Raw genomic sequence first — 24,011 nt, forward strand, 5'->3', positions numbered from 1 at the left:
GTTCAGAAGTATTTTGTACTCAAGTAGCTACTGGAAATCTAATATCACACATCAATCCACAGATACAATTTTATTAAGAAGTCAACCACAAGACAGCATGTGTTGGGAAAATAATTTTACTGATCTCGAACATAAGGCAAAAAATTGTAAATCACTACTACATTCTACCTGGATTGCATGGTTTTTCCATATTAGGCACAATAATTTCTTACAAATTCAATTGAGCATTATGTACTAGGACAACTTCCGTGCAAGTATAGCCAACATACTCTGTAAATCTATAATTTCCATGGTCTTTAAAGACAATACCGCATATCTTTGGAATTGACACTTCATAATGCAAAAATAATACAATTTTCAATGATCACTAGCCGGTATCAATAAGGCACTTGAGACATGATTAGAAAAGAAATACTGAAAGTGACAAAAGTAATAATCATTTTTTTACTTGACAGTTTATTGAGCTTCTTTAAGGTTTTTCGGTTAACAGTGAGAATAAGCACCTTTTCTGCTATTTGGTAGTAATGTGTATGAAGTACAAAAAAAACTAAATGTTGCAAAAACTCAAGTATCCTCAGAAACTCTTTACTGCTTATACATCCTATAAAAAGGCTGCCAGACTAGTACATGCCTCTAATACGCAGTGGATAAAGCTTTGTAGATGATTAGAGCTCATTTCTGACATAGTTGTAAAGAAATAAGAAGCCCCCCCCCCCAATTTTTTTTATTTTTATAAACATACGCAAAGCCACTAAGCTCAGAAAAACACAGCCATTATAATCCTTTAGTGGGAGAGAGGCCTCTGGACAATAGTCTCAAGACCACAATACATGAATACAGAGGATGTCAATGTAAAATTGGCATATCATTCCCTCAACCCTAAAAATGCAAAATCATAATAGAATGTTACAGTAACATTACTATAATCCATCTGGCAATTATCTCAGATGCCAAATAGTCCCTAGAAATCATATTTGCGTGTCTAGATCTGATGAGTTGCCCTACAGTAATTGTTGTTTTTTCATACAAGACAAAGGTGAGGTCAGAGGTCAAGTCAGACAACGTTAGAGGTAGTCCTCTAAGAGGAAACTATTTATAGAGGTCAGAGGTCATGTCAAGACCTTACAATACAGTACTACTTTGTCTTCCCCATATCTGTGCGCTCATCTCGTTTGGTTTCCTTTCTTTAACAACTACAAAACCTCTTTCAAGCCTGTGAAAACAAGTCACAATTTGGAACTTTCATGAGTAATAATATAGATGTCATTCCACAAAAACGAATGTCTTGTGTTCAGAAATATAAACAACTTGATGGCAGTGTCAAGTTTGACCTCCTCTTTGTAACTATGGCTTTAGAATGACCAATCCCATTGCTCGGTCTAATACAATCCCCCATAATCCTCTAGGAGTCAGAGGGGGTTAACTCCATCTCTATTTAGGACATTCTATGGTAGTGTATGTGGAATACCAGGGCAGAGATGCCTGGTTCCAGCCCTCATGTCCACGGATTCATAGCAGGATTTGCAGCTGTGCGTGTTTACCGTTGACAGCTTAGACATGAGATGCGAAAGCCCACTATGGATCAAAGTCCACTGTAATGGTAAAGGTGCTTTCTGTGCCTCTCTCCCTAGATATGGCCCAAAACAGTGCAAGTATCTGCCCAGTCCACATGCAATATACCTAGAAAATACAAGCTCATATATCTGAAGTGGATATGCAGCTCCTAAGCCCTTCGCCAAACACCAAAGCCAATCTAGCCTGCCGATTATGGCATACAAAATAAGACAGATCATATGAAACAAAGGAAATAAAGAGTAAGAAGGCGTCTCCCATCCATGTGTAGTGTGGGAGGTTCATGTCCAGGTAAGGTGGTGCCTGTCTGGCTTTACATGATGGAGCAGTTCTCCGGTCTGGGACCTCCCTGAGAAAGACAGGAAGTGACATAGGTGGGTTAGAGGAAGTGAAGGAGCCAGGAAGGGGATGTTGTCATAACAGCAGGAGAAACAGGAAAACTGGGATAAGTGTTGCTGTGCGCATGAGCAAGAGAGTGAAGGGTGTTTGTGCTTTGAAACAGAAATAGTGTGTGTTAAGGTCTTAAAATGTGTGTTAAAACATGATCAAAAAGATGGAGTCCTACAGTACCTGTCTGGGTGAGTTGCTGCCCATTATGAAGAGAGGAGACATCAGGCCCTCAGGCAGACCTCCTCCACTGCTGATGGAGCAGGAGCCGCTGGACACCCCTGAGGTGGCACAGCTCTTATCAGACGGCTGGCCACACGAGCCACAGACCACCGTGCGGCTCCGCAGGTTGTACTCACTGTCCACACCGCACGCACTGTGGTTGCCCTGCAGAGGGAGACAAAGAACAGAAGGTTCCAACATTACTGGTAAATATCAACGGTAGCCACTGTGGCTCCTACAATGTTTGAGCACTGGGACCCAGTGACGTTAAGTAAAAGTCTTTCCATTTTTCTTGTCACCCTTTAGAGAAGGTTTTAAGTGTATCATCGCACACCCCTGGCTTTGTTCGGTGACTAAAATAAGTACTCTACATTAATTAACCTATTTTCATCTGAAACAAGGGATCATGAACAACATTTTGGCTCAATAGCCTTCCTCACAGCGCAAGTATAGTATGAGTACTTTATTTATCCTGAGCCTGCGACTTTCATAAACAGCGAGACTCACGTCATCGTCATCATCTTCCTGGAACAGGGTGCGTGTAACTTTCCTCTGTGCCATTTCCTGTGGGAAAGAGGCGCAGAACAGTCAATTTGTCAACTGGCTATGAGGTGGTAGGTAAGGTAATTTACCGAATCTCACATGCATTCAAATATGTAGGAAGTGGGATGATGTTGCCAAGAGCAAGACTGAACAGTCAAAGGGACAATGGAAAGGTACAACTACAAACATGTGACGTGTGTGTGTGTGTGTCTCACCTCCCCATTGGCGCTGATCAGGGTGGTTTGGAACAGGTCTCCGCTGCCCCATGAGTTCTGGGTCTTCCACACCAGGTCTGAGGGGGGGTTGTGGGTGCCGCCTGCTCCTGAAGCCCAAATCTACAGAGGGAAGAGGTACAGGACTGTCTTATGACCTGATCACATACTATAGATATTTTACACACTGGCCCACATTGTGACAAACATGCTGATCACTGTTAGAATATACACTTCTCTCAACATCGTGCACTAAAAACTGAACACAAACATAGTTGATGACAGTGCAGACATGACGAAGGTTTTACTCACTGTGACGGTCTGTCCTGCCTTGAGGTTGAACTTGGGGGGGAACTTGTAGACGATGGGGGTGCCGGTGCCCACCTGTCTCTTCACCTGCCAGTGGCCCAGGAGCTGGTCCTGAAGGTAAACAGATAAGCATTGTCTGTTTCAGCCAACTAAAATCACTAAGTAGAAAGAGACATTGTCCTTTTACAACATCACCCGACATGGTGTTTTTACTACAGTAGCTTCCTTACAAAACATGTGCATTTGATCATAACAGAAAGCCTGCGACGCATCGTAGCAGAAAGCACCCATTGTATGTCAAGCTGACCGATTAACTCCATACCTCGTTGGCCTTGTTGCTGAGGCGGACGTACTTCCCCTCCAGGTCCACCTCGTCCACGGTGACGCGGCCGCTAGCGGAGGCCTGCTGGGCGATGCGTGTACGCGTCACGGCGCCCCCCGCCAGGCTGGAGGTCTCGCTGTCGTTGTCATTGAGACGTCTCTTCTTGGCGCTGGCCGTGCCTGAGGAGTTGCGGCTGCCGCTGGTGGACTGGACCACGCGGCCGCTGTGGCTGTGTCCTGAGCCCGAGTGTACGGGTGGTAAGTGTGTGTGCTGAGCCCGAGCCAGTGGTACGGGACACGGTGACTCGGGTTGGGGGAGGGCTGGGGGACAGACGCAGTCTGGGGGGGGGGGGCAGAGAATAAGATTGTTGATACTAATCTAGTGTGGTTGTGTAGGTTACATGAGTTCATTTAGTTCAGTCTGTGTGTGGCTTTCAGTGTGTGTGTACGCATGATGTGCATATCTGTAATGTCTCCTCACCTCTCCTCCTCTCCCTCCAGCAGTTTACGGTAGGCGCTGATCTCCATGTCCAGGGCCAGTTTAATGTCCAGCAGCTCCTGGTATTCATCCAGCTGTTGCTGCATCCGCATGCGCATGTCCCCCATCTCCCTCTCCTTGTCCTCCAGGCGCCGGCGCATCATGTCCCGCTCCCGGGCCAGAGACTCCTCCAGCTCACGCACCCTGGCCTCCCCTGCCGCCAGCTAACACAGAGCGTTGAAACGCGGGTTAGGCCAACCAAAGGGCCATATTTGATGAGATGAACTGTGCTAATACTTTGTATTAGAGCCAACACTAGAGCTAAGATTACAGCTGTCAGAGCTCCACAGTATGGAGATATACGGTAAGAGGCTTCTGTGATTGACAGGTGGACCGGGTGCAGCCGTACCTGTTTCTGCAGCTGGCTGAGCTGGGAGGACATGCCCTCCATCCGCATGCGAGTCTGCTGCAGCTCCTCGTGGGCCGCCCCCACCAGGGTACTGTTCCTGTCTGCAGAGTGACGGGCGTTCTCCAGCTGAGACACACACAGGGTCAGAACGAAACCATGCGGTATGTGTCTGTGCTAGGTTGGCACTGGGCCAGTGAAAATATATTGAATTATGCATGGACAGTACGACCGATTTCAACTGGATGGACAGCTTAGTGAAATTAAAATGAAATAACACTACCGTTTTGAGCTGATTTACTTCTAGTCCACGTTTGAGCTGACAGTGTGGACCCGTGGGTTGTGCTCCCTACCTTGGAGGTGTAGGTCTTCTCGATCTCCTCCTTGTAGATGCGGACCTGCTCCTCGTGCTGGGCTCTCAGCTCTATCAGGGCCTCGGCCAGCTTACTCTCGTAATCCTGCTTTGTTCCCGCACTGTCAATCTCCACCATGCGAGACTCGTGCCTGCGCTTGGACTCCCTCAACTCCTGCAGGGAGATAGACGGTACAGGCATACTTGAGTTATAGGAGAGGGGGTGAAGGAGTAACCTCATAAAACAGACTGATCTCGGGGTTCCATCAGTCTGGTTTACAAGACTAGTGAAGAGGACAGAAGAGGAAAGAAAAGAAGGGAGAGAAAAAGAGTGAGATAGATGAGGAGCAGATCAGAGGGAAAAACGAAAGTCTGAGGTAAAAAGAGACAGAGTGAAAGGGTCAAGGGAGAAAAGGAGAGATGGTGTAAGAGTGAGGTAAAAGAGAGAGTCTCACCTCTCCGTAGATGTTCTTCTGGAACTGCAGTTCTTCCTTGATGGTCTGCAGGCGGTTCTCAGCGTCCACTCTCCTCAGCATCTCATCCTGAAGCTGCTTCTTAGCGTCGCTCAGACCGGTCTCCAGCTAAGGGACAGAGTTTAAAGTTTGATGTTTAACTTTAGGGTTCTGTTAGATTAGATCAAATATCACTAATTTGTTGATCTGAAATCAACTGTCTAGTTATCAAAATCGCTTTGGCGAGGAGGAATAGAGGAGCTGCATGTAAGATGTGAAAGCATGACTGGGTGAAACTATAGTTCACTGATGTGACCAGAAGGTGGCGTAGGAATATTATTCATTTCGGAGTTAATTGAGAACGATCCACAGCACTAGCCCCAAAAGTCATATTCACAATTGACAGTTCTTTAAAAGTAAGTCAATATTTTTTATTATCAATCATATGCAGTTTGAACCCTGTACCTGAGGAGAGAGTATGCAGTATATGTAGGTTTCAGAGTTGTCAAAGCTATCCATTAGGCCTTTACCACTGGTCTCTTACCTTGGCTAGCTGGGCCTTCAGGTCCCTGACCTCAGCATCGAGAGAGCGTTTCTCCCCCAGGGCGGTGGACAGAGAGGCATCTTTAGAGTTCAACAGAGCCTCTAGATCCCTCAGCCGGGCCAGAGCTGCCTCCAGGTCCGACTCCTTCTTCCCATTTCTGTTCAGACAGGTAGACAAATACATCAGTTTCCTGTTTCACTAACACGGTCCGTGTTTGAGCAACTTGTCTAATGCAGTATGATTACAATAAAAGCCATTATGCATTTAGGCTCTTACAAAAGAGTCAAACTGTTTAGTAACCTCTGTACATAAACTTCCCATTGACAAACATTATCCACATAGGTTCCGATTCTGGGATAACATACTCACTACCTGTGAAAGACTCATGAATGCCTTGAGCTGTCCTTAACTTAACTCCCATCATATTGAATAAATTCATTGACAGGAACAAAATTGAATCAAGCTCACCGTGTTCTAAATTAAGGCCAACAGAGGCTCTCCTGAGGGAATCCCAGTTAAACCAAACAGTGGCAGCAGATCCAACTTTTTCCTGGCCTTTTTTCCTGGACTAAAAGGTCCTGAAGCTTCAGCGCACGTGTTTCTTTACTCACACATCTTTGTGGTCTCCTTCCCTTCACATGATAATTCTTCAAGTGTTAATGGTGAAACGCCCATGCAGCGTCTGCATTCTAACCATGAGCTCAATCAGTTACATTTTAGTCATTTAGCAGACACTCTTGTCCAGAGTGATTTACAGGAGCATTTAGGGTTAAGTGCCTTGCTCAAAGGCACATCATCAGATTTTTCACCTATTCAGCTCAGGGATTCCAACCAGCTACCCTTCGGTTACCTGGCCCAACGCCCTTAACTGCTAGGCTACCCTCCTGTTTCATGGGGATATACAATTAGATCTTTAGTTACGAAGTTGTCTACAGTGTTGTTTTGAATGATAAACAGTGAGCAGATTTGAGAGCAGATGGTGTTAAGAAACTGTAGCATAGCCTGCTTATGTATATCTCACGTTTTGGCCACGAGAGAAAAATGAGGTGGTGTTTTGTCCTTACAGTAACGTTATACTATGCTATTATATTCAGTTATGTTGAATACTATCATTATGTGATCTTGCAGACATTGATTCAGCTTTGATCTAACTTTATTAAAACGAGCACTAGTCGCCGAAGTAGTCGGACCGCAGCCACGGCCTAAATCAAAAACGTTCACATTTGTTCGCACGTGCGTGTTTTTTGTGTCTGACCTCTAAAGCAGGCATCAATTTGCAGGAGTGGTAAAAAAACTGAAACTTGGACACGGACTGTGGAAAAACTATATAGCCTAACAGAAGAGGATGGGGAAGTGGTAGCTTGAGCTTCATACCAGCTTGGCTGGCGCTCAGTGAAAGCCGAGCAGGAAATAGATTCCCCGTTATTACATTTGGCCCCTGCAGTTCAATGTTCATGGTCACTAATGACACCCATCTGCTTGGGAGATGGCTTCCAGACCACTAACCCACCACTCAGCCCTCATGCTCTCCCAGCCACTGCCAGCCTACAACAACCCTCTCTACATCCAAATGTATGCATGAATTCAATAAAAAGACAAAATCGGAACCATATGTACACGCTCGTATAGCCTACACTCGCACAAGAACACACATACAGTCTACAATGTTGTAAAAATATGCTCTGCCACACACTGAGTAGCCCTTGTCCCATCTCAGATTTCACAAAGGCCCAGAGAGCACTCATGTTCAGCAGGGTGAGTGATTGATGGACTAATAGGTGGCATCCAACCGCATTTACCGGCACCATCACGGCCACCCACACTTGCACGAAAACAAAGACCCAACACATCATCCTTTGTGCACAGGAACACAAACACCCATACATATATTACAGTGATAATGGACAAGATCCAGCAATTAAAATGTGCAGAGGCATTAGTCTGTAGAAAGGGTCCATTAAAAACATTGTCTGCATTTTTAAATCAATAATAGCTTAGCAATATATGTGGCAGTAGACTGCCTAGTCTGATCTGAATTAATTCAACCAGTATTCTTGATTTATAGAGGTTAAGGAAACTCTACCCCTGTCTAGATTTGATTGGGCTCTACTCATTAGACTTTGACAGACACTGGGGTCATATTTAGCGTATTTTCCACCTGTGTGGATGGAGAGGATCAGTCTAACAGCTTGTACTGATAAGCCTGACTGACAGCGACACACAGGAGAGCTCAGTGGGATGTGAACAAGGAGTCATGTGAGGAATGTGGTGGTACTGTAGCCGGACAAGGCCAGGCAGGGAGAGACGGAAGCTTTTTTCCCCTGGAAGAGTGGGCTAAGAAGAAATTGAATTATTTCCGGTCGGCTCCTGTGCTGAAATATTTCCACTGAACTGCAACAAGAGCCACTGTTTTAGATAGGCCCTCATACACCCAGGTACTTGGAGGGCAAAAGACAAGGTAGTGTGAAGACATGTCACACTAAATAGCAATCTCTCAACCAAAAACAAGCGAATCAAGACGGACAGCTTAGTGACTGGGGGCAAATGGGCGGCAGGGTAGCCTAGTGGTTAGAGCGTTGGACTAGTAACCGAAAGGTTGCAAGATCGAAACCCTGAGCTGACAAGGTACAAATATGTCGTTCTGCCCTTGAACAGGCAGTTAACCCACTGTTCCTAGGCCGTCATTGAAAATAAGAATTTGTTCATAACTGACTTGCCTAGTTAAATAAAGGTGTACAAAAAAAAGAAAACAGCAGTTATTGTACTGTCGTCATTTTTACAACCTACGTTCAACAATATTTTTTCCGTTTAACCACCTTTGGTGGGGCCAAGTTCCCCCTGGCTTATAGCCTAACTGTGGCCCTAATGAAGTTCTCACTGTTCCAGTGGTTGGGAGGGTGCTATTTGTGTGAAATATTTTATAATAGTCATTAAAATATAATAGACATAGGAGAACCCAGAATAACCCAACGTAGGGCTGTTAGTCCTGTGTTATGAGGTGTGAGTGTGTCTGCATGTGTGTTTAGCCCAACTTGAACACAGAGTTGGAACAGTAAAGCACTTGTGTCCAGACGTTCAGTGTTTAAATAAGAAGGGGCTACATTAATGCCTATAGAACTGTAGCTTGTGTGTGGGTGGTGGGCCACTTATTATGACTAAATGGGCTATGTGAATCAGCTCTGGTACTGAATCTATAGTGATATAGAATGTGAATAAGCATGTATATGATATTATCTCATGTGAGTTAGAGGTCGATCGATTAATTAGGGCCAATTAATGAGGGCCGATTTCAAGTTTTCATAACAATCGGTAATCGCCATTTTTGGACGCCGATTATGGCCAATTACATTGCATTCTACGAGGAGACTGCGTGGCAGGCTGACCACCTGATACGCTAGTGCAGCAAGGAGCCAAGGTAAGTTGCTAGCTAGCATTAAACTTATCTTATAAAAAACAAAATCAATCAATCTTAACATAATCACTAGTTAACCTAGTAATATCATCAAATATATGTAGTTAACTAGCTTGTCCTGCGTTGCATATAATCAATGCGGTGCCTGTTAATTTATCATCGAATCACAACCTACTTCGCCAAACAGGTGATGATTTAACAAAGGCGCAATTGCAAAAAAAGCACAATCATTGTATGAATGTACCTAACCATACAGACTCTGGTTCAATTCCAGGCTGTATCACAACCGGCCGTGATTGGGAGTCCCATAGGGCAGCGAACAATTGGCCCAGCGTCGTCCGGGTTAGGCCTTCACTATAAATACGAATTTGTTCTTAACTGACTTGCCTAGTTAAATAAAGTTGAAATATAAAAATGTAATCGAATAGCTTTAAGAAGATGATATAGGACATAGTAATACAGGAGGCCTGGCTGTGATGACATAGAATGAGTATGGCAATATTGGATGTGATGTGTGTCGGTAACTTTGTTCATCAGCTGTAGTGCTGAGGATATAGGTGATAATGGATGGCATTGTTGATACGCTCTAGTGTTGAGGATACGGATGTCTGTGTATCTAAGACTGCCAGTAAGCCTGCAATGCGTTTGTTTGCTCCAGGATGTCGTCTTAATGGGATTGCATGACCTGTGAACAATGGGAGGACATGGCAGAACGTCAAGCCTGAGAGTGAATGGGAGAGAATGTGTGTGCAAAGTGAATACATTTGTAGAGCAAAATGTACTTTGAGTTAACTTTACATTTGAATCCATCCAAACTTGGACCACACCTCAGAAACCGGTGTGGATGGAAGACTGTTTTGATAAACAGCATGTGTTGGATGTGGACAGTTTATACAACAGAATTTTAGGGGATAAAGAACCAAAACAGGTGTACTGTATTTATAGCATATAGGGTGTGATGTGTTCAATTGTCACAATTACTCATAGGCCATTGATCCGGGCATCTAGAAACCATGTAAAGAAAAGGAGTTAAGGAAGCCTACAGTTTACAGTCTGATTTAGATAAGAGAAATAGTCGATTATGCGTCGAACACACTGTAGCCCGACTTTCTCCCGTGCACATTACTGTTGTGATAATCTCGGTTACCCAGAAGTAAAATTCTCTTTCGAAAGTCTGTCAATTACTGTTTTACTTCTGGGGGGGAATTGCGTTAACAAATTTGATTACCTTTGTGCAAAGGAAGCGAAAGCTCCTCCCACGGAAACTCTAGACCAAACCCCTCCCTTCTGCTAATTTCCCCAGTGTTTATCATGGCCAAAATACACATTTTAGTTTAGATTATTTTAATTACAGACAATTTTGACTTTATAGCTGTGGAATCTAGTGGAAACCGTTTATCATCCGCACATGGGCTTGAAAAGCGACCGCACCAGTTTAAGCACCGCCATCACCCAATCCTGATTCGTCCAAGTAATCGACGATGAATACCCAAAACCAGGAACTACTGCTGCTGGTAATCAAATAATTGTGTGAGCCTTGACAGATTCACGCCGTTTCATCTGTCCACCAGAATCTGTCTACGAGAGATTGTTGTTGTGACAACAGTGTTATATCAAAGCCCACATGACTTAAAAAAGGGCAAAGAGCTCTTTCTCTAAACGTTTTCCAGTATACATAGAGAGCAGCAGAGCTACTGCCGAAAGACAGTTGAGAAAGAGTGAGTGAGTGAGTGAGTGAGTGAGTGAGTGAGTGAGTGAGTGAGTGAGTGAGTAGGAATAATAAAACAGAGGAATGTGTTGGTTCAGCCTCCACTCTTCGGTGACTCACTGCTATCTTTGTCCACGTCATTGACGAGAACTGAGCGAGCCCGCCTAAAAAAAATAAAAAACAGAATCGACGGAAAACCCACAATCCTGGCTGTTTTGCTGTGCTGTTGCTATGACAACAGAGGCCTACTCATCAGGCCTAAAGTATGGCATTTCCCCACATTTTGGATGGAATGGATAAACACATAGAATTTTCACTGCCAATGCTTACTTTGAGCATATTTCCGAGCTAAACTCTGTCGAAAAGCTTCCCTCCTTTATAGGCCTATTTGGAAAAGCTTTCCTGCTAGGCTCCTGGTGGAAAATCTAGCCTATAATTACTACAATATGACAGATGCATCATGCAGAATATCCCCAAAGTCTTAAAGGCTGTTTCCCATGAAGTTGATGTTAAACAGTTCATTCATTGTATGCAACCGATATCATATTTTAAAGGGTAGACCCTTCATTGGAAACTAACAATACTAGACACTTTATTTTAACCAGGGATACAAATGACTTTTTACACATAACTACTACAGCGGCATGATTATAGACAACTATGAACGCTCCTATACTGTGTGTTTGTGTGCGCGCGCACCCATCCTCTGGTCCTCATTATATTACCACACCCACTTTCTACTCTTTTTATTTAACCTTTATTTAACTAGGCAAGTCAGTTAAGAACAAATTCTTATTTTCATTGACGGCCTAGGAACAGTGGGTTAATTGCCTTGTTCAAGGGCAGAACGACAGATTTTTACCTTGTCAGCTCGGGGATTCGATCTTGCAACATTTCGGTAACAAGTCCAACACTCCACTCTCACTCTGTTACGCGCAGTAAATTACTTTCCCCAGTTCCCCCACCTTGTAAACACAGCCATTTCCCCATCAGTGCACCGTAGTGAGGCGGTCAATGCTAAATCACCCCAAGAATGGGAAAGGACAAACCTCAATGGAGTCTCACAGTCAATCAGGCAGTGCAAAAAGCCCTCTGGCCTCTCTGTGCTATTAGGGGGTCTGTTAGGAATGAGAACGTAATCACCTCCTCAGGTGTTACTACACAGTCTTCCACTGCACAGAGTTGTAATTGTTGATTGATCTGTTACGGTACGGTGAGATACTAAGGAAAGACACCCCGCCCGTCTGGCTGACATGTGTGAACACGTGTGGGTGGGGTTCGTTGGAAATTACCGGGGGGGGTTCCTCCGCCCCTAAAGACCATCTTTGGGCTCCCATCTCTATTAAATAGCTATCCTTTCCAATCCCATTTTCCCAATCCCAAAGTGGTAAGTTTATGATACAGAGAATACAGAGGGGGGAAAGGAAGGCTGTTGAATAATGGCGTCTTAGTGCAAACAAGGTCCAGAAATGGCAGTAGAGAGTTTTTCCAAGACCAATAGCCAGACTATACAATGTGTCAGAGTTTCAGGAAAACTCTGAAAACAGCATTGATTAAATGAAAAATGTGTGGTTCGCATTTAAAGTTCAGTATTCAGACCATGGATTGGTTCAACTGTTACTTCTGTATTGATTCAACAAAATGGTTAAGTATGTCATAGTATTATTTCAACTAAAAAGGTTGTTTATGTGAACATTATTTAGAAGCACTGTTAACAGAACATGGAGATCTCTGACATTCAAATAAAATAATACAATACAAAGTACAGGCTGGCACATGATCAGGCCTCTTCTGGGATCAAAAACACACTGGAAGGGATTGTTTTCATTCCGTGTGTGTGCGAGAAAGAGAGATAAATCACAAGGAGAAAACAACCCAGCCATAGCCAGAAGCCACCCACTCACCACATCCATATGGACAGAGGGGAAAAGAATTCATAGTATTTCACCACCAACATCATGGTGCTCAAGACTGATATCTTCCTTTGTGTTTCAAATAGACAAGCAGCGAGAGGGGGGGGGGATATGGAGAGGCCGCCATTTCATGTCACATAAACATGGGTCGTGCTCAGTAGGTGCAAAATGTTTTGAAACAGAAAAATACCCCCCCCCATTTCAAAATGGGTTTTTCCCCCTTGTCATGTCTATTGAACATGTCCCTGCTTGTGCCTCCCATAATATCCCAATTCAAACACATGGCCAGCAGTGAGGAAAAGAAAGCATCTCTCACAGATAAGGCCTTCTTTGTAGCACTGGCTCTGTGTGCATGTGACACAGGCCTGGTTCCGCTTTTAATGATTAATTAGTGATTCATCATGGCATGAGTCAGAAGCCTGCTGCCCTTTCATTCAGCATGTTAGCATAAGAGCTAGCTATTGTTGTTTGATTATCTCGCCCTGATAAGGTAGATTACTAGAGAACACAGGTTAGCCAGTTTGTCCTTGTCTTTTACCACCTGTCTTATAATTCTTCAACTGTCAGGAGTGTTACCTACACACAGAAAATGACGTAGCTACGTATATCAATTCTTACACCTCTAAATGTCTTTTAAAAACGTGTAGTAGTCTGTATCACGAGTTTCAGTATGTAGAACTTACGCTCCATGTAGATGAACAACAAACAGTGTGTGACAGGCTTTGACAGAGCAAACAGAGCACCCCCCCCCCCAAAAAAAAAAATCTGGTTGGCCACCCCAATAGCCCCCCCCAGAAATTCTGAGATCTGATAGGTCTTCTGAATATATTGATATGACGCGCACCAAGCGTTTCACAGGAAAAAGCATCCGAGGAGGGAAACAGCACCCCTCTGCCAAAAAGAGTATGACATGCCCAGACAGCATCAGATACATGGGCTACAGATAATGAGACAGGGGGGCGCTGTTCGCCAGCATAATACAATTTGTACATATTTTTTTAAATGTTTAAAAAAATATATTCAGGTTCAAAATGGTATGGTCCCCCAAAACTGGGTCTGTGTCCCACCTTGTCCACCCCATTCAAAATGTTCTGGATACGGCACTGAACAGAATCAGAGCTTAACTGATCTGAGGCCTATTACCCCATGCAGCTGCATTGAGTTACAATGAAAGCTCAGCTGTGGTGCCATGTGAATAGATGGGGAGTGATGCTAACGTTAGCATTGTGGAACTAATATAGCAGACTGTGTGGCGCCTATGAGGAAGAGCAGTGTTAGCTTTAACATTCCTGGTTGCTAAAATTCTAATAGTTTGCCAAATTTCAGTTTGTGACAAAACAAGCAAGTTTAGTGTAGAGAATCATTGTTCATCTAAACCGCTGTGAAATATCTTTTCCATAAACAAAAGTATTTTCAGCTGTTTGAATCTGGTGTACAAACCCGAAAAGTAAAAGATGCAAAAACTTAACAGGGAGCATAGAAATATGCACATAGAACAGATCTACTGCTTCTTAGACTTGCTTTCAACGAGAATGACAGATCTGTAACCCACATTTCTATGTGAATTTGGTCAGGTCACCCCAAAAAAGCTACATAATCCAACTTTAATAGGTAAAGATTAGTTCCCTTCTGCTCTACGGTATGTAAAAGTCAGTAAACATTTCCCTAGTGAGCACTTGCATTGAGGAGTAGTCTATAACAGTGCATCGGTCAACATTGGTCTGCATCTGGTTAAACATTACAATAATCCTTTTAAAGCTTGGATTGTATAGGCTCCAGTAAACAAGAGTGATGGTTAGTGACACAAAATGCTAAACATCTGGAGGTATTCCTGAATGTTCAAAATGCTCCATGCAAACATCAAACTCTGTTGAATGAAATGAAAACGCTTCCGACATATTGATAATTTCAAAATGTACTTTGAGCATTCAGAGTTGTGGTAATCCACTGGCAGTTACATTACTGATCAGATTAGAACATTTGGGGTCGCACCCACTTCATCCACTACCAAATGGGAACTTCCCAGTGTGTTGAGTGTACCCTACTTTGAGATGTGTGTTTGTGTGTGTGTGTGTGTGTGTGTGTGTGTGTGTGTGTGTGTGTGTGTGTGTTATAACTTGCATTTGTGTACATGCGATGTGTGCGTCTAAGTATGATGTGTGTTTGTGTGGAGTGAGCATGTGTGCAGAGGCCCAGCATCTTAAAGTGATTTACCCTGTTAGCGAGCGGATGACTCATTCAGCTTGTCTGGGTCTTGAAAAGAATCAAAGTGCTATGGAAACTCTGATACAGACACACACTCGTTCCAGCCTGACAATGCCTTCTCCGAACACAGTACTGGTCCACTGAAAGGCCAAACACTACTCTTTAATTATCAAAACTCCATTCAGCCCAACAAAGAGTGCTCTATATAGCAGACATCACATTCACAGTCTTAGCACATCTGTTTTCCTTTGCCATGTACTTTGTTAAGGCCAGTGGAGCGAGTAGCAACGGGACTAGGCTAGGTATACTCCCACTTGCCCCACTCACGCCTATGTAGAGTCCTGGAGCCTAGGGGACACGAAGTTGAAAGACAAAACAATGTATGAAAATAGCCATCAATTGTAGAACCTTCATAACAGACTTCCTATTAACAACATTTCATGTTGTATAACTGCATCCATTGGAACAGTCAGCCTTCAAGCTCCCTATGCATCAGTCAATAAATGAGTTGAACAGCTGCTGAACTAACTACTAATGACACAGTAAACACTTGTAAAATGCTCTCAATGATAATCAACGACATGAAAACAAAGAGTACTGGTTGTTCACCAAGACAAACAATTTTGCTATAACTCTCTTGCTCGCTCTCTCTCTCTCTGAGTATTTGAACAGTGTCGGTACGTCATCGTTCATTGGCGGGAAGACCATGTTTGCTCTTGTCCATTTTAGGACAGAACGACTTCATTCAAACACTTCGGACTTCAATGGGTTCCTCCTGTTGTCCGGCTGTGTGTCGGCCCGGCAGAACAATCACGTGATTAAATGGAAGTAGAGTGCAGTACACATCAACTAATTGTTTAGAGTTTCCCTGAGCTAAAAGTAGCAGTATAGTCCTTGGTTACTAGTGGAAACCAAACTGTGTTTAGAAAATATTTGGGCTGCCTTGGTAGCCTCCTTGTATTACTATCCTTGAGGGTACTGGAAATCCCCAAAACAAGGAAAATTCTCACCACCAGGACAAAGGCTATTTGAAGTTTATGGGTTAGGTTTAGAGTTAAGGTTAGGTTTAGAGAACATAGGATTTTTAATGGAAATCTATTTTAGGTCCCCACAAAGATAGTAAAACATATGTTGTGTGCGCGCAGAAAAGAAAGGAACTTTCTTAATGAAGGAAATGTGTTTGTGCTGTATGAAGTGTACTTCCTGCTGTGTGTGTTCTCTGATAGCCCCAAAGTGCTACAAGTTGGCATGGCAGCCACTCCAACACAAAACGACTTCACATTAGATTTCCCATCACTCATGTCATTGGAATGAAATGACAAGTAAAAAAGGAAATATGTTGGAATACTTCACACTGTAACCATATTAATTCTAATGAACATTTATCCTGCATACCGTACCCTCAATAAACAGACAAAACATCATAGGCCTGCGTGTGTCAGAAGATCTTTTTTAAATATCTATTGTCCTGTCCCACCCTCAGCTATCTGTTCTGTTACTCTGTGCGAACAGGTGTGGCACACAGCAACCTTGGAAAGAGTCTGGAATTACGGAAATGGGCACGGCTATTGACTTTTGAAATCTCTCAATGGTTTGCCTATTCCGCCACCTTTGATCATGAATGCCTACAAATCTTGACAAAATCAGTTCATTGCTTTACAGTCTGCAATAGATTAGTGAACCATCTTTACTTCCAGGGAGTGAAGAAAAAGTAAAAAAGCAAACGGTTTTAACAATATAATTCACATTGTAAACTGGACAGAATTTAAAGTGTCATTTTTCAAATAGGTGAGCCGACAATAAGATCTAGAGAGGACACCGTATCTGCAGAGTCGGCATGGGTCTCCCTGTCTTTGTCAACACAAAGCAGTCTATTCATCCAGACGTCTATTCATCGTCTGGAGGGGAGACGGGGTTGTTCTGCCAATGACGACCAGGAGCAGGTTCCCCCACACATGCTCCTGTTTCACAGCCACTGGCACAGATGGAAGGCACTGTGGCACGAGACTAGCGTCCGCCGCCCCTCTTATGTTCTAGAGGAGGAGAATACACAGTGGATGACTAGGCCTTGACGAATGTAGGACTGTGGGCCAAGCTTTGGGGCTCATGTTGTAGCTTAGCAAATCATATTGCCGCGTCTTACTTGAGCAGTCAATATTTTAGGCTAGCCCGCATATGTTCTAGCATAGGGATTCTTACACTGTCCTAACAGTGGAACATGCTTCAGCCAAACCAGGTTAGTTTTTATCCTCCCTGGCAAATCATTTGCAAGCTAGACTGGGTTGTAGACGAGCAGTTTACATCCTACTAGTCCAATGGCGGTGGTCTGCCCTCAGGGGATCTGCATGTGTCTGTTGCGACACAAAGACGACTGTGTGGCGTGGCCCAATGGCATGTCTATGAACAGGTGTGTACAGTCACAGGCCGTGGTAAGTGACAGTTACATCTGTTGCAGCACACATCAAAACAGGGCTAGAGGGCTTGGCACTGTATAATGTAGGGCCTACAGCAATGGGCTATTATAATATTTGAATGACTAAGAATATTGTTGAAAGGAACATGTACACTTTGTATTTATTTGTTGGGACAGTATATATGTCTCTGATAAGAAAGCTACATTTACTTGCATTATTCTTGCAAGCCTTCACAGGGCACCAGCCAGTGGTAATAACATGGTGTTGATAGGGAACTAGATGATACGTATTAACTATTAATAAAGCTGCACTGCCGCAAAGGTCCAGACCTAAGGATAGGCCACAACCACAGCCCCTTCCCTTTCCACAATCCCAGGGCCCTGAAAAACCTCTGAGTCACCACCCTGTCACACACCAATGCCAAGACTCCTTGGCTGCCATGGCAACCAAACACTGGCAAACACACCGGCTGCAGCGTAAGAGACCGAGCCTGCCCACGCAGGCCTGAGTGATACATTTACACTATACGTGTAACAAATGATTGGTTTCCTTTGGGAAACAATATAGTTATAGGCGGTGTTGCTATTCTTCACTCAGCTAGGGACCTTACGGCACAATGGGAAAGAGAATTTAAGTGAACTGTAAAATTCCATTCACTCACCAAACAGACTTGGTTTTTAAGAGTCACTTCTCTCTGAAATGCATCTACTTCTTCAGACCGCCTAACTCACTCAACATCCTCAAGTCAAGATCCATAAGTCGACACCCTGACCAAGGCCGGCACTCAAACACAAACCCACCCCAGAGCCACACCCTCACCTGCAACGTTGGGCACACCAAATACTGTACATTTTGTCTTGACGAATACACTGCAAACATGAATTGAAACATTAAGCCAGCGAAAACAACCAAGACTCCACCCTCACATCTCTGTACAGATGCCGTTGCTTCAACATTGCAATTGCACGGTGTTGAAACTCACTAAGGCATGTCAATGAGAAGCTGTTGAAGACAGTGTTTGCAGTTGAAAATATTCCTATTCTCTGTTTGCTACTCATTTCGGAGGGAAGCCACATGCATAAACAAGGGTACGTTAAAGAAACAAAGTAAAAGAGTAAAATAAGTCAATACAACTAATTCTTTCAATCGTCTTTCATTTCCTCAGACGCACTCCAACCCGATTTGCACTTTGCCAAGACTTTCAAACATTCCTGTGGAGTCACTGCAGGCTGTTGCCTGCTAGTAGGAGAGAGTTGTGCCATTTTCTGTCTGTAGACACATTTACCGACTGAACTCTGGTAGACAGATCCCTTTAACATTCTCCCCAAGGTCTAAGTCTAACCTACCCAGCCAGTTCAGATGGCTCAGTTGGTTGGAGAATGATGCTTACAACACCAGAGTTTGGATTAAAGCATGTTTTATCTTAACCTGGAAACCCACTTACAGGGTTTGATTGAAAAGTGTTGCGTAACAACACATTGCGTGCATGGGATTGTGGGAGTGTTGACTGTGTCATTACACTCGTAAGTCAAGCTAAAAAGAGCGATCTGTTTGTCAGGGGTGTGGCCCCGTGGCTGGGCCCTTAGTAATGACATTGTGGGGGAATACATTATTCCTACCCAACCTGCTGCAAACCACCAGGAATGTACTCAACTAATGTCTGGCATGTCGCTCTCCACACCTCTGTCTAAAGGATTTTAGAAGTCAGAGTTTAACTAATAGGTGGTGTGCATTCTGGTGCAAAATGGATGTTGCATCACCCAGGTGTGAATTAGAAGCACTAGCACTCACACCCTCAGTGGCAAACTGCCTTGGAATTAAAGGTTGCAATAGGTTAAATTCAATTATTTATTACTAAAGGCTTATCTGATCAATGCTCTGACAAATGTGCCAGCATACTAGGTATCCAGTCCAGGGTGAAAATGGTTTCAGGGTGAAAATGGTTTCAGGGCTGGTGTACTTATGGTTTGGAAGACAGAGCTGAACCTGCTGTAGTAGTGGAAATCTACTTCACTGAGAATGACTGTAGTGAAGGACTGGAGTAAGAGCAGACCTGCACTGGTTGATTACACACCACAAATGATGTGTAATGAAATGAGATCGTGTCTCGTCCTCTGGTTTGAATATGCCCCTCCCTATCATGTAGGAGGTTGTAGACAGGTAAATTTGTGTCAGTGAGATTACATGCTGAAGCACAATCACTTTCATATTCAGGCTACACTAATAAGTCCCTTGGCCAAAACCCAACGTGTCCCTCGGCCAGAAACTTACAACAGGGAGCATGGCAATAGAGTAACTTTATGACACCACATTCGGATACAGGATTGCCCATAAACCTCCTGCCTTTCTGTCCCCATCCCAGCGTTTCCCCTAATAATACTCATGCCACCCCATCTTCTCAAGCTCTCTTGCCTCCCACCTAGAACATTTGGCCTCAATTCAATTGAACATTTTGGTGTTTGCAGTCTTTGCATGCTGCCTATGAAAAAATGACCTATAGGGGAAACCCTGTCAACCCAATGTGTCCTACCTGACTTTGAGCTCCTTGTAGTCCTCCTTGACTTTGCCTAGCTCCAGCTGCAGTCGGGCGCGCTCCTTGGCCACCGAGTCGAGGGTTTTTCGGGCGTCGGCAAGCTCTGTTTCATAGGCCGCCTTCATGCCCGTCACCTCACGGCTGATCTCGGTCTCGGACTCAGTGATGCGCATCCGCAGCCCAGCATTCTCTATCTCCAGCGAGCGCACCTTGTCGATGTAGACGGCCAGCCGGTCGTTGAGGTTGCACAAGTCGTCCTTCTCCTGCAGGCGGGAAATGCGAGTTGGGGTGAGCTGGGGTGTGGCTCCGCCACGGCTGGTTCGTTTCTGACCCGTTTCCATAGTGGACATCCAGCAAGTGGTTCAGACGGTTGGCTGGGTGACAGGCTGTGGAGGGAAGGATGAATTAATTAATTAATATCAGATAGAGCAAATGTTAGAACAGGTATAGCGAAGCCTGATGGAACCATGTGACTTTATATGTGCCCAAATAGAAAATAGTAAAGGAGGTGGGGGGTGTGGCTTAGGCATGTAACAGCTATGCATCTCTCTCACTATTAGAAGCCTTATTAAAATGCTGTTTGGGTGGTTAAGCAACTTTGGCTCTCTCCTGAGCAAGTCAAATGACCACCGTCTGCACAGTGAACAGGCAATTACGATAATATACAAAATATGTATTCAAGAACTACAGATGCATACAAAACAATGAACAAACATTATACAAGTAAAGAATAGCTGCATCATCTCCCTTGTAGGCCAACTGCTTGTTGAGACAGAGTGAAGTATTAACAGCCTGCTAATTATGCCAATGATTCATTCTGAGAAATCTGTCCAATTGTTGTCTCCCTCCACTTACATTGGGCTTGCCTAAACCTCAGTCATTAGACCACGGCCTTGACTCACTACATAAATAAAACACAGCAGGATGCCCTGATTAGGAGATGAAGAACCACTTTCTCAATGTTTAGACCGGCAGAGGCAGCAGTGAAATGACTGTCAGAAAGTACTGGATAAAAGGCTTTCGAAGCCCAAAAAAAAACAGATTCCACTCTGGAACTTTGATATGCCAGTTGAGTATATTAATTTTCCACAATATATTGACAATTAGTCATTTAAAAAATTATATTTTCAATATCCATAAATTCATGTAAAATAATAATAATATTGAAATCTAAATACTACTCATATTACAGAGCAAGCCGTGAAGCTTCATATGCCACCAATTTTTGCTTTGCAGCATCTACAGATGAAACATTGAGGTCTTAAAGGAGGCCTTGGTAAGCCCAAAATGTCATAAATATGCCAACTTGAATTGATTATTTCTCAATTATGCTTTTAGATACAAATTTCAAATACACACTGAATGTACCAAACATTAGGAACACCTTCCTAATATTGAGTTGCACCCCCTTTTGTCCTCAGAACAACCTCAATTCATCAGGGCATGGAATCCACAAGGGGTTAAACGTTCCACAGGGATGCTGGCCCATGTTGACTCCAATGCTTCCCATAGTTGTGTCAAGTTAGCTGGATGTCCTTTGGGTGGTGGGCCGTTCTTGATTCACTTAGAAAACCTGAGCGTGAAAAGCCCAGCAGCGTTGCAGTTTGACACACTCAAACTGGTGCGCCTGGCACCTAGTACCATACCCTGTTCAAAGGAACTTAAATATTTTGTCTTACCCATTCAATTGTCTTGAGGCTTTAAAAATCCTTCTAACTAGTCTCCTCCCCTTCAACTACACTGATTGAAGTGGATTTAACATGTGACATCAATAAGGGATCATATCTTCACCTGGTCAGTCTGTCATGGAAAGAGCAGGTGTTCCTAATGTTTTGTAAACTCAGTGTGCATCAACAACCCTTCTTCCAAAGGACTATTGTATGGATTACATTTTGTGAAAATCCCCAAAATCATGGTCTTTTTAGTCTGGGTTTCGTGAAGAATCACTCAATAACAGATAGATGACATCTATTTCATTACTTGTGCAATAATACAGCACATACGATAAATAAGTAACTGATAAATGTGAACATGTTAACACTCCATATAATGTATGTGTCAAGCCCTTTCCATAGATAATGAGGTACTTTTGGAAAGAGTAACTACTACATTACTTTCCCCAATAACCATACATTAAAGTAACTTACACTGAATGACATATACTTTAAAAGGTCACAGCCGAGTTGTTATCCCACGCCCCCAACTGGTCAACAACGAAAGTGAAATTTCAACTGTACACAGTAGCCGTCAAGATCAAAGTACAAGCAGGAACCTATTCTCACATCTCTGTTAGTGTGGGCTGACATTCACAACTGTCCGTCAAAGTGCAACCAGAGCCAAAATGTCTTTATCTTACCTTAGTGAGAGTGTGAGGTTGTGAGTGGAAGCCTCCTGGTGGAGCAGTGCGTGTGTCTGCACAGCCGGACCTCTCTGGAAGTTCAGCTGCCGCTGTGTGTTGTAGATAGGTGTTCTTCTCTGGGTCTGGGGTGCCCCTGTGGAGTATAGGGAGGAGGATCAGTGCTGTCTGTGTGCCTTTGGCTCACGCTCTGGAATGGCTGCGTCACAGTCTCTCCCTGCACATGTATCGCTGAAGAGAGAAAGAGAGCGGGAAGGAGGGAGAGGGAGAGGGTGGGACAGGGAGGAGCCAGGCTGGACTAGTACAGACAGAGCCCACACACAGCACAGCAACTACTCAGCTCCCTGGTGTCTCGATCTTTCTCTCTTTTCCTCTCTCTTTCATTCACAGTGGGCTCACAGACACAGTGATCCCAACTGCTTGCACGTGTGGCCTGTCAGTGAAAGCTCCACTTTCAAGTGCAAACAGACAGAGAAAAATGGTTGGATGGAAAATCCGCCCTTATCCATTCTTTAACTGTACGGAGCTGTACAAATTAGTCTAGTCTAATTGCAAATCATCACCTTACTGTCAGCTCACAAAAAAAGATTGCGCTTGCACCATTTTTTTTATCAAAAGACCAAAAATCCCAAAGAAAATACTCTGTGTTACTCCTATATTTCCAATGAAGGGTAGAGCACAGTACACCAATACAGTAATTCCCATGGGTCATCTTCAAGCTCCCAGGTCTCTATATCATCTCTGCTCGAAGATGGATCTTGTATTTATTGCCTCGGGGTGGAGTTAATGAAAGAACAGGTCCAAGCAAGTCCAATGTCAGGAGAGGATGGTTATTCTGGTGTGTGTGTGTGTGTGTGTGTGTGTGTGTGCGCGCATTGTGGATGGAGTGTGGGCATGGCATTGGACAGGCCAAGTGGCTATGGGAGTACCCTGGCGAGGCCCTAGCAGTGGAAAGGACCTGTAATTCTGTGGTCTTCTCTCTGAGTCACACATCCCAGCACAAACAGCTCACTGTGTTCAGTGGTGCCCCCCCCTCTCCCATTTCTCTCCCGCTCACTGTTCTTGCTCCTTAGGCATTCACCCTAACAAGTGGTGGAAAAAGTACCTAATTGTCATACGTGAGTACTATATAAATAGTAAAGTAAAGATACCCCCCCAAAAAACAACTTAAGTACTTTAAAGTATTTTTATATAAGTACTTTACACCACTGCCCCTAACAAACAACAAGCTTGTTCCAAATGAAGTATTTACCTTAAACTCTTATACTGGACATTGGACTATACTAACAAGCAGCAAATAGCCAACTCTTTGCCTGGACTGCATCTGTGCCTGAACCATAAAGGACTAAAAAAACCTAGTCCTAAGAAGCCACTGGGTTTGCTTCAATTCATTTTGGTACACGCACAAAGCACAAAACCCAAAGGATTTTATGGTTAACAATGGTAGGAACGGGACGATACCAGTATCGCGATACTCATTAGTGTTGTGGCAAGGAAATCAAACACGAAGCGGATTTTACTTCTTCAGGAAAACAGCCCTAATTTTGAAAAAAAAAATAACATTATGTCATCCAGAATCACATTTATTTCTTTTCCAAACTATAGCACACAATATTTGACATATATCAGGTTTTAAAGGACCAAAGACTTGTCTGTTTTGTGTTCTTTTTGC

The 24,011-nt window shown here is 43.7% G+C and overlaps 1 protein-coding gene across 1 annotated transcript; it reads right to left on the reverse strand.

Moving 5' to 3' along the window:
- Positions 1-100: 100 nt before the first annotated feature.
- On the reverse strand, positions 101-22,596 carry LOC106580679 (lamin-A). Its single transcript, XM_045703060.1, has 14 exons — positions 22,340-22,596; positions 19,981-20,369; positions 5,799-5,955; positions 5,258-5,383; positions 4,804-4,977; positions 4,454-4,579; positions 4,048-4,268; positions 3,831-3,905; positions 3,568-3,787; positions 3,249-3,356; positions 2,940-3,059; positions 2,689-2,745; positions 2,143-2,346; positions 101-1,921 (listed from the first exon to the last, which is right to left on the reverse strand). Exons 2-14 carry the CDS (start codon positions 20,331-20,333, stop codon positions 1,886-1,888), a joined length of 1,977 nt encoding a protein of 658 aa, XP_045559016.1. The 5' UTR covers positions 20,334-20,369; positions 22,340-22,596; the 3' UTR covers positions 101-1,885.
- Positions 22,597-24,011: the final 1,415 nt, after the last annotated feature.

The sequence above is a fragment of the Salmo salar genome, chromosome ssa02 (genome assembly GCF_905237065.1).
Source record: "Salmo salar chromosome ssa02, Ssal_v3.1, whole genome shotgun sequence".
Classification (NCBI taxonomy): Eukaryota; Metazoa; Chordata; class Actinopteri; order Salmoniformes; family Salmonidae; genus Salmo; species Salmo salar.

Excerpts from the sequence above, each read along its gene's own strand:
- LOC106580679 (XM_045703060.1), bottom strand. The coding sequence starts at position 20,333 with ATGTCCACTATGGAAACGGGTCAGAAACGAACCAGCCGTGGCGGAGCC. Across the intron at positions 3,788-3,830 it reads GGCTCGGGCTCAGCACACAC|CCGCGTGGTCCAGTCCACCA; the intron begins ACTTACCACCCG and ends CAGCCACAGCGG. Across the intron at positions 1,922-2,142 it reads GCAGCAACTCACCCAGACAG|GGAGGTCCCAGACCGGAGAA; the intron begins GTACTGTAGGAC and ends TGTCTTTCTCAG.